Source organism: Dipodomys ordii, unplaced genomic scaffold (assembly GCF_000151885.1).
Source record: "Dipodomys ordii isolate 6190 unplaced genomic scaffold, Dord_2.0 Scaffold3, whole genome shotgun sequence".
Taxonomy (NCBI): Eukaryota; Metazoa; Chordata; class Mammalia; order Rodentia; family Heteromyidae; genus Dipodomys; species Dipodomys ordii.
Window position 1 is genome coordinate 481,370 of NW_012267219.1, and position 10,374 is coordinate 491,743.

Here is a 10,374-nt window from a genome sequence, read left to right on the forward strand (position 1 = left end):
CCATATTCCTAGCCCTTGATTCATTTTACAATCAATTTTTTATTGTCAAGGTGATGTACAGAGGGGTTACAGTTACATATGTAAGCTAATAAGTACATTGTTACCCCTTCCTTCATTATTCTCCTACTTTCCTTGCCATCACAATCCTCCCAGCCTCAAGTTAAACAGATCATTTCCAACATATTGTCTTGTGAATACTGCTGTTGCATTGGTTCCCTCCTTGTTCTTGTTCAGGGTACCAAAATCAAATACAGTGACAATAGGATATACCATAGGGGGAAGAACATACAAAAGAAACAAGAAATCACATAGCACATTAAAAACAACAACAAAGAAAAACCTCCTGTGTCCATGTCTTGGAGTTCATTTTGCTTAGCATCATCTTATATGGTCATACATACACAACTATTGAGCTAATCTGCTCATCTGCCAAGAGTATACTAGATGTAAATCAAATTTAAATTTGTAGGAAATTTGTTACTCACAAATTATCTTAATTCAAGTGAAAAATAACCATGTAATCATAACTCCTCTGTATGGTATTTTCATAGCAAAAAAAATCCAAAAAAATTCTGAATACTTCAGCAAAATGAATGAAGTAAACAGAACAAATGATTTGAATTTCATGAATTTCTATGTTCACATTATATATGCAGCCCTGGGAATTATCATGGAAAGTGTGCAATAAGGGGTAAACTGCTCCAAGGACATGAGATTACGATTTTCTTAATCTATTTAACTAGGAAGCAAACCTTGGTGAAAAATCTCAAAGCCTAAAATATGAGAACATTCATTCATATGCAGATGGCAAAAACAATAAGAATTTTCTTAGAGAAATTTCAAATATAATGGATGGTAGTGAAGGGCAGTAAGGTTTGATATTTGTATCTGATATTTGTTTGTATTATGTTATTATTATTTGTATTAGTTAAAATTAGTTAAAACACTCTAATTCAATTAACTTTAATTTTTAGTTATGATTAAAATCTTGTAATATGATTCTTGAACTCATATTTGCTCAAAATAATTATCCCTACTTTTAGCTTTATGAGAATAAGATCAGACAAATACTATTGAACTATCACATCCCTACATGTTTATTACAGTAAGCCAGAACTCCAGGAAACTATGATGTTAAGAAAAGTGGGGATGACCTATAAGGAAAAGTGGGAGACTGAGGTAAAAACACAAAGTCCTAGTATTTCCCTATGGTCTAAGTGGATGATTAATTAGAACCTAAGTTAAACCCAAAATGTAGCAGAAAATAACTATGACAATAAGGCATTCTAAACTGTCTATATCTTGTTCCATTCTTGTTTATGCAGGGACTTTCTTAGGACTGTATAGTCTACTTCTCTGGTAATTTTATTCACTTAGGTGATTTCTGTGTTCCTGAAAATATTTATGTGATGCTTACAAATCACTTCTTCAAACCCACTTAAAATATGTATGCTGGGAATGAGAATGGTGAATTAAACATGACTTCAACCCAATCTTCACAGTCTAAGAGTTTAATTAAATCTTTAGTTTCTTCTAATTATCCCTGCCTGGATTACCATTACTGTCAACCTGCTGTTCCATTTGTATACGAAGCTTCCAAATTTATATTTCAAGCAATGACACACCATTAATATCCTTAATTACATGGTAGCCAATAGTCAATATTATCTCCAAGAATGATTTCTCTAAAAGAAAACACATAAATATTGAAGTCTTTTCTTACATAAAATTTCCATGATTTCTCTGGCTGTAATTGTCAAGTAGAGATTCTCAACTCAAAATGACATGAAACAGATATTAAGTATAAATATAATGCCCAAATCTAAGAATGGTTTGCAACAGCACATAGAAAGAAGTAAATGTGTAAGTTCATGGTCCATTCTTCCCCTGATTTCATTACTATACAATGTGTCTCTCAATATTGTATATCATGCTCCCAATGTAACAATTTTAAAACCCTAATTTGAATATAGAATTATCAAGATGATTTTTACAATAATACTGCTTTAATATATTTGCTGGTACTAGGGCTTGAACTAAGGACCTCAGTGTTGTCCCTGAGCTTTTTTGCTTAAGGCCAGCACTCTACCACTGGAGCCACAGCTCCACTTCCAGCTTCTTGGTGGTTAATTAGAGATAAGATTCTCACGGACTTTCCTTCCTGGACTGGTTTCAAACTGTGATCCTCAGATCTCAGCCTCCTGAGTTTCTAGGATTACAGGTATGAGACACCCATGCCTGACTACAAAAATACATTTTATAATTAGTAGACTTAACTTAAAAATAGTCCACTAATAAGATCCTTGGTGGTTTGATCCATTATTGTTTTGATACTTTCACCTCTCCAGACTCAATATTGCTCCTACCAGAAATCACCACATTAAATATTGTCCCATTCTCTTGATTCTTCAGAAATTTAAGTATTATCTTTTACTGCATTGTAGAAAGTCCCAATCAAGGATACCAGAGGGATGGGTTAAATTTTCCTGTGTTACAGACAGAGAAGCAGAGGTATGGACAGTTTGCATAGTCTATAACCAAAGCTTTTACTGCACATAGCTCAAGATCCTTTTCTAACCACTTCTTATGCTTATTCTCCAAATGCATGCAGCTATCTAACACCCCTGACTAATTTTCACATACTTCTATTTTATTTTTTTGGTTGTGCAGATATCTAGTCCTAACATACTTATTGCATTCTGCAGAAAGACTTCTCTAATCTTTGAAGCTCCACAGAAGTCATCTTATCTGATTCATAATTGTGTATACCTTTGTATGACACTAATTCTATCCTGCATACTAGGATTTGATTTCTGTGTTTGTCTTTTTTAGGCAATAAAATCTCTGTAAAATTGAGTATTGAGACTATTGGAATGTCTAGAGTAAGACAAATGTACAATAAATTCGTGCTGAATTAAGAAATTATGTGTATCCAATTAAACTTACACAAATCATGTTTTATTCAAAGCCATGCGTTCTGAAAATGCACACTAAAGAAATACTAGTTAAAATTTGGATTTAAGAAAACAGCCCTGAAAGAATTTGGGTACGATGGCTCATACTTATAATCCTAACTATTTAGGAGGCTGAGATCTGAGAATTGTAATTCAGAGCCAGACCAGGTTAAGAAAGTCAGTCAGATGCTTATCTCCAATTAACTACCAAAAAGCTGGAAGTACAGCTGGAGCTCAAGTACTAGAGAGCTAGCCTTGAGAAAATAGTTCAGGGAACATACTAGGCCTGAGTTCAAGTCCCAGGACGCACACACACACACACACACACTGAAAGAAGTTATTGTACTAGAACAAAATGCTTCATCAGAAAGCAATATTGTTCAAGATCTATATAACTTGTGAGGTAGAAAAAGATTGTTTAAATAGGGATACAGGTTGACCCATTGCAACAATGTGATGTACAAGGCGCTATGTCAAAATACGAACTTTACAATTTAGGCGGGGAAGCATGGGTAATGTAGTTGTGGAGATGAGAGGGAAGGGATGGTAGGGGAAAAACAAAGGAGGAGGTAACAATGTTTGATAAGAAATGTACTCATTACCTTGCTCATATGATTGTAACCCCTCTGTACAGTATTTTCACAATAAAAACTTATTTAAAAAAATAAATGTGTGAAATGGATTTTCAGGATTTAATAAGTTTAAAATTCATAGCATAATGTTAAATTTTTTTGTAAAAATAATCTTTTTTAACAGACCCAAGAAAACTTCCTTCACCTGCTGGTTTCTTAGTGTATAAATGAAAGGGTTTAGTAAAGGGGTAACTGATGTGTACAACAAAGCTACACCTTTGGATACAGTCACTCGTTCTTTTGCAGATGGTTTAATATACATAAAGATACAGCTACCATATGTCAATGAGACAACAATCATATGGGAAGTGCAGGTGGAGAAAGCTTTGGCCCTTTGCTGGGCAGAAGGGAACTTCAGAATAGTCTTAATGATGCAAACATAAGAGAGAACCACTAAGACTAATGTGATTGCAAGGGTCACCACAGCTAAAACAAGGGACATCATTTCTAGGACATGTGTATCTGTGCACGAGATCTGCAAAATAGGAGAGGTTTCACACATAAAGTGATCAATTACTCTTGAAGCACAGAAATCCAGCTTGAGTCCCATAGCCAAAGGAGGGAAGATGATCAAGAACCCAGTTACCCAAGAGCTGAGCACGAGTTGGTAGCACACTTTCTTATTCATGATGACCGGGTAATGCAGGGGTTTGCAGATCGCGACATAGCGGTCATAGGACATGGCGGCCAGGAGGTAAAACTCAGTAACTCCAAGCAGAAGGATAAAGAATAACTGAGCTGCACAGTTATTGTAAGAAATGGTTTTGTCTCCAGTCATAATCATCGTCAAGAATCTCGGGATGCACACTGTTGTGAATATGATTTCCAAAAAGGAGAAATTACGGAGAAAGAAGTACATTGGCGTCTTCAGGCGAGAATCCAGCAGAGTGAGAAGGATAATGGTCAGGTTCCCCATCAGACTCAATGTGTAGTTCAGAAACAGAAACAGAAAGATCACAATTTGCAACTGTGGGTTGTCTGTCAGTCCTACAAGGATGAAATCTAATGCCATTGATTGGTTTTGCATTTCTCTTTTGTATGCCTTCTCAAGTGTACATAGGGAAAGAAGAAAATTTAAAATATGTTATTGCATTAGGATATATATACACACTAAGGTAAAAAGGAGATCTATTCTCAGACTTACTCATCAGCAAATCCTTTTTTCAGATGACTCCTAATTAACACCTGGAAAAATTTTCCCTGGACTTGAAATATATATAGTTAATAGCTAATTGGTCCTGTATCTTCCAAATATAAATATCTTCTTACCTATAAGTTATAGGTATGCTAAATACTATCCTATTAATTACTTATAATTCACCCCCTATTGCTTTTATTATCCCTCTACCAAATTGTGCTAATTATCTTTGTTTCTTTAGGGTAAGTATTAGGATAGCTAAAATAAATTTTACCAAGTCAAATGAATTATACCTTTTGCTAAAAAAAAATCATGTCTTGGGTCTGGGAAGGTGGCTCAGTGGTAGAGCACCTGCCTTGCATGCATGAGGCCCTGGGTTCGATTCCTCAGTACCACATAAGCAAAAAGAAAAAAGCCGAAAGTGGTGCCGTGGCTCAAGTGGTAGAGCACTAGCCTTGAGCTGAAGAGCTGAGGGACAGTGCCCAGGCCCAGAGTTCAGGCCCCACGACCGGACCCAAAAAAAAAAATCATGTCTTCTTTTCAGTTAACATTTCTGAAATGTATACTTTCATGTATCTGTGTCATTTGGGAATGTTTTCTTACTTCCATCTGATTTTTTTTTTTCTTTACTGGAAATTGAACTCAAAACCTTATGCTTTCTAGGCTAATGCTCTGTGGTCATGCTTCTGTTTCCTTCCTACTTTTCTTTACAATTCTATTGAATATCCCAGAGAGAATATTATTTTCTCTCTTTTTTACTTATGAGAATTCATCTTGCATACTGCTATCCTCCTATTGTACTTCATGTATGCATCTACTTTATTATGTGCATTTTGTGAAATTTAAAGTTTCTTAAAGCAGGCCAGGGGCTGGTGGCTCCTGCCTGTAATCCTAGCTACTCAGGAGGATGAGATCTGAGAATTGCAATTCAAAGCCAGCCTGGGCAGGAAAGTCTGTGAGACTCTTACCTCCAATAATCCACCATTAAACCAGAAGTGGTGCTGTGGCTCAAGTGGTAGAGTGCTATCCTTGAGCTGAAGAGCTGAGGGACAGCGTCCAGGCCCAGAGTTCAAGCCCCACAACTGACAAAAAGACAATCTTAAAGCACTCACTTCATTATCTTTATTCTTTCCCTTTTGTCATATGAATATCATATTCCTTTCCATAGATTACTTTTATATGCAGATTTGGAAATAAACTTAATACTTTACATGCTTAACATCATTTTCCAAACTAGAGATTAGTAAATATTTTAATGTTTTTGATGAACACTGATGACACATAGGCTTCAGCTTTTAAGTCATCACAAGCTTTGATCATACAAATGTGTATTATTATCCATGTTATCTCTAAAATTCATGTTTGTTCTGTTCTAATTTCTTGGACATACAATTCTGAAACATGTGTTTTTATTTATTATCCTAGTCCAGGACTTAAACTCAGTATATCCAAGAATTAGGCTTACTACACATTTGTCTTAGTTTCTGATTTCAAAGTTAAGTTAAAATTTTTTATTGGGCTTACCTTCTTGATCTTCATTCATTCTTCTCTATGCTTCGAAGAGATGTATAGTAATATAATTAGATTTACTTGCTTTATTAAACTTATTATTTATTAGTAAATCTATTACCAATTTTTGTAGGGAGAAGTAATGTGTATTTCCACATTCTCTTTTGTGAATTTTCACTTCCCATAGTATAAATTCATATCTATTATGTAAGTTTGGGACTTTCTATCAATGATTATATTATGTTCCAGTCTCCCATTACAGAAATGATGAACATTGTGAAATGTTCTTAAAACTCAGATGGCTGATATTCAAAACCTCAAACCCAAAATATAAGGAATATCATGCATGTTCTTTAAAATGAAATTAAATGTTGAAAATGAAATATAAAATCATTGCTGAAACATACACATGTCTTCTAAGAATGAGGTGCCCTGTAGCCACAAAAAATTCTTCAATTCTGGCAGCATTTCTACTTGTTATGAACTCAAGGGAATCTACTAGAATAAAAACAAACTCTTCTCTTGGGATCAGCATTACAAACGTACTAATTATTGGCAATAGAAAGATCACTATAGTCTAAATTAAAACTAAAGAGAAAGTCTCCCAAAGGAGTATTGTTAGTGATTTAGAAAAATCAATAAAACATTTAACAGCAGGTTTGAGGCATCAGTAAAAAAAATTCCAAGATTGGAATGGAATGAATTACTAACCTTCAATGATCAGACCTTAAAAATCAAAACTAACTGAAAGAGACAGATCCAAAATGGCTTCTCAATAGCAAATATAATGCAGGTTTCCATTTCCAAAATTTTCTAGGAACACCTAACCTCTAGAAACAAGTCTGATCAATGGTTCCACAGTTGAATGGTTAGGGGAAGGGAATAGCTGGACACACATCATAACATTTTATGAAATCAAAGGCAATCTATACCTCTCTAGTCTTCCATGAATCAGTGAGAGAATATTTGCTTTGTTATTTTGTGCTACTAGCATTACCTGAACTTGAAAGCAGAAAGGTTATTTTAAAGAGGAGAAAAGTTGCTGGTCACAGTCATTCATACTTGTAATTCTAGCTACCCCAGGAGGAATGGGACTTGAAGTTAGCCTGGGAAAACTGTTCATGAGATCTCAACCAATAAAAAACTTGGACCTGTGTTGGTATGTGCCTCTCCCCTAAGCTACTCAGGAAGCATAATTAGGAGAATCATGGCTCAGATTGAACTAGGCAAGAGAGAGACAGAGAGACAGAGAGACAGAGACAGAGAGACAGAGAGAGACAGAGAGAGAGACTCTTAGAAAAATCACAAGAGCAAAAGGACTCAGGACATATCTCACATGGTAGTGTCTGCTTGGCAAATGGAGACTGAGTTCAAATCCATGTATGCGCCCACCCACAAAAGAAAGAGAAAGAAACTAGCATCTAATATCTTTCATGAACATAGATCCAAAAATCTTTTTTTAATTCTTTTTTAAAATTATTAAGTGGTTGTACAAAGAGATTACAATTGATGATCCATTGCAACAATGAGACTCACAAGATACTACGTTGGAAATGAATTTTTCAACTTCAGGGGTGGGGAGGAGAAGTTGGGGAGGTGGGGGAGGGAAGAGAAAATAGAAGAAAAACAAAGGAGGGGGTAATAATGCTCAACAAGAAATGTACTTATTACCTTACTCATGTAACAGTAACCCCTCTATACAGCGTCATTACAATAAAATGAAAAATATTTTTATACAAAAATAAAACAACACCTGGTGGTAATGCTATTCAGGAAACTCAGACTTGGGATCATAATTTCAAGTCAGCCTAGGCAGACAAAGCTTTGAGACTCTTATCACCAATTAACCAGCAAAAAGCTGGAAGTGGAAAGTCCAAGTACCATGATACACTTAAAAATATCATAATGAAATTTGATCTGTAATTCAGAAGGTATTATGTAAAAAAGAGTAATATATCACAATCACATTTGGTGATGCCATATCTATTACCTGGCATCACACAAAAATATTAACTAGTTATGGATTGTCAATGTTTGGAAAGCATTTTAATGGAAATAAACACACAGGAATACAAGTAATTGCAAAGGACATATCATATGATAATTAGTGAAGGCAGGCTGGGAAGGTGGCTGAGTGGTAGAGTGCTTGCCTTGCATGCATGAGGCCCTGGATTCGATTCCTCAGCACCACATAAGTAGAAAAACCCAGAAGTGGTGCTGTGGCTTGAGTGGTAGAGGGCAAGCCTTGAGCTGAAGAGCTGAGGGACAGCGTCCAGGCCCAGAGTTCAGGCCCCACAACCAACAAAAAAGAAAAAGAAAAAAAAATTTAGTGAAGGCAGCATGGTGCCCAAGTTCTGCAATGTGCTTAATTAATTCTCTAAGAGTAAAACATGGACAAGCTACCATGTCTGTTCAAAACAATTTTCTGCATTAATGGATATATTCTGTGCTGTCTGCTTCATTAATCAATAAGCATAGTTCACTGCTGAGAACTTGAAATATAATTAGTAAAACTGAGAAGAAGATAAAGCACAAAGGCTCAAGCTTATAATCCATAGCTGCTTAAGAGGCCCTGCTGCCTGCCCCTCTCTGTCTCTCTCTCTGTCTCTCTCATTCTCTTTCTCTTTCTCTCTGTCTCTCTCTCTCACTCACTCACACACACATACACACACACACACACACACACACACACACACACACACTTCCAGCAGGCAGAACACAGAGAACACAGATGTATTTGGAAATTGAAAAAATGAGAGCCAAATATAGATGGAATGAAGTAAATCTGAACTAAAACTGAGGATGACTTCAAGTCTCTTATAATAAACTATTTTTCCCAGACAAATAAGATCAAGGCTATATTTCAATAGATTCAAGGCTACATTTCAATAGATTCAGCTCCATGTATATGGCCCTTACTAGTGAGAATTACAGTATGGAAATGTTTTGAGGACATGTGATAGTGATGCTTTAGCTAACTCATCATCCAAGTCTCAAGGGGTCTCTAGACATACCCCAAAAGCACAAGTTCTAAGGCTGAGTTTGTAGCTCAGTGGTAAGTCACATGGATAGCATGCTCAGCGCTGGGGAGTTTTGTTTGTTTGTTTGTTTGTTTAAAAGGAGGAAGAAAAGAGATAAAAGGACAAGGAAGAAAAGAGAAGAAAAGTAAGACAGATTAGGAGGAGTTTGTATAATTTTTATTAATAAATTTTATATTGTGAAAATACCGTACTGAGGGGTTACAATTACATGAGTAAAGTAATGAGTACATTTCTTTTTTTGGGGGGAGGGGTCCGGGATTGGGGCCTGAACTCTGGGCCTGGGCGCTGTCCCTCAGCTCTTCAGCTCATGGCTAGCGCTCTACCACTTGAGCCACAGCGCCACTTCCGGCTTTTTTTCTTTTTGCTTATGTGGTGCTGGGGATTCAAACCCAGGGCCTCAGGCATGCAAGGCAAGCACTCTACCACTGAGCCACCTTCCCAGCCCCAATGAGTACATTTCTTATCAAGCATTGTTGCCTCCTCCTTTGTTCCCCTTACCATCCTTGCGCTCCCATACTCCACCCCCCCGCAAGTTGTAAAGTTCATTTTTTAACATAGCTTCTTGTACATTTCATTGTTGCAATGGGTCCACCTCTATTCCTATTTAAACAATTTGTTTTTTCCATTCCCCTCCCCAAGTTTTACTAACATCAAATACAGTGAAAACAGGTGTTATATTGTGGAAGAGGGAAATACATAAAGGAGCATATTGTCAGAAAAATAGGTCCCAAAGAATTCATAATTGCCCTCTCTTCTTACCATTAAAAACTGTTTTTATAAAAATAGCTGGGTGCTGGTGGCTCACCTCTAATCTAGCTACTCATGGGGCTAAAATCTGAGGATTGTGGTTCAAAACAGCCTCTATGTGGACAATGCTGCACAATCACGTAACCTAACTTTTTATTTCTCTTTTCCATTGTTGTTCTTTATATGTAAGCCTAAAATGCTTTTACTAGAAGGTGTTGTCCCTGTAAAGAAGAATTAAAGGATCACTGTAATTATCCCCTGGCTTTAAATGTCCCTGGGAGGTAAAAATGGCATACTACTTCACCAAAATTCTGACTCTGACACTGTTTCATCCTACATTAAGTTGTTCTCTC

The 10,374-nt window shown here is 36.2% G+C and overlaps 2 protein-coding genes across 2 annotated transcripts in view; one reads left to right on the forward strand and one right to left on the reverse strand.

Moving 5' to 3' along the window:
* Nucleotides 1–10,374, forward strand: part of LOC105987844 (olfactory receptor 6C6-like) — a 31,985-nt gene that overhangs the window by 11,048 nt on the left and 10,563 nt on the right. The gene's annotated exons all lie outside the window — the stretch shown is intronic.
* On the reverse strand, nt 3,663–4,613 carry LOC105986947 (olfactory receptor 6C6). The gene has a single exon (XM_013018077.1). The coding sequence runs from the start codon at nt 4,611–4,613 to the stop codon at nt 3,663–3,665; it is 951 nt and encodes a 316-aa protein (XP_012873531.1).

Coding starts and splice junctions, on each gene's coding strand:
- LOC105986947 (XM_013018077.1), bottom strand. CDS start 4,613: ATGCAAAACCAATCAATGGCATTAGATTTCATCCTTGTAGGACTGACA.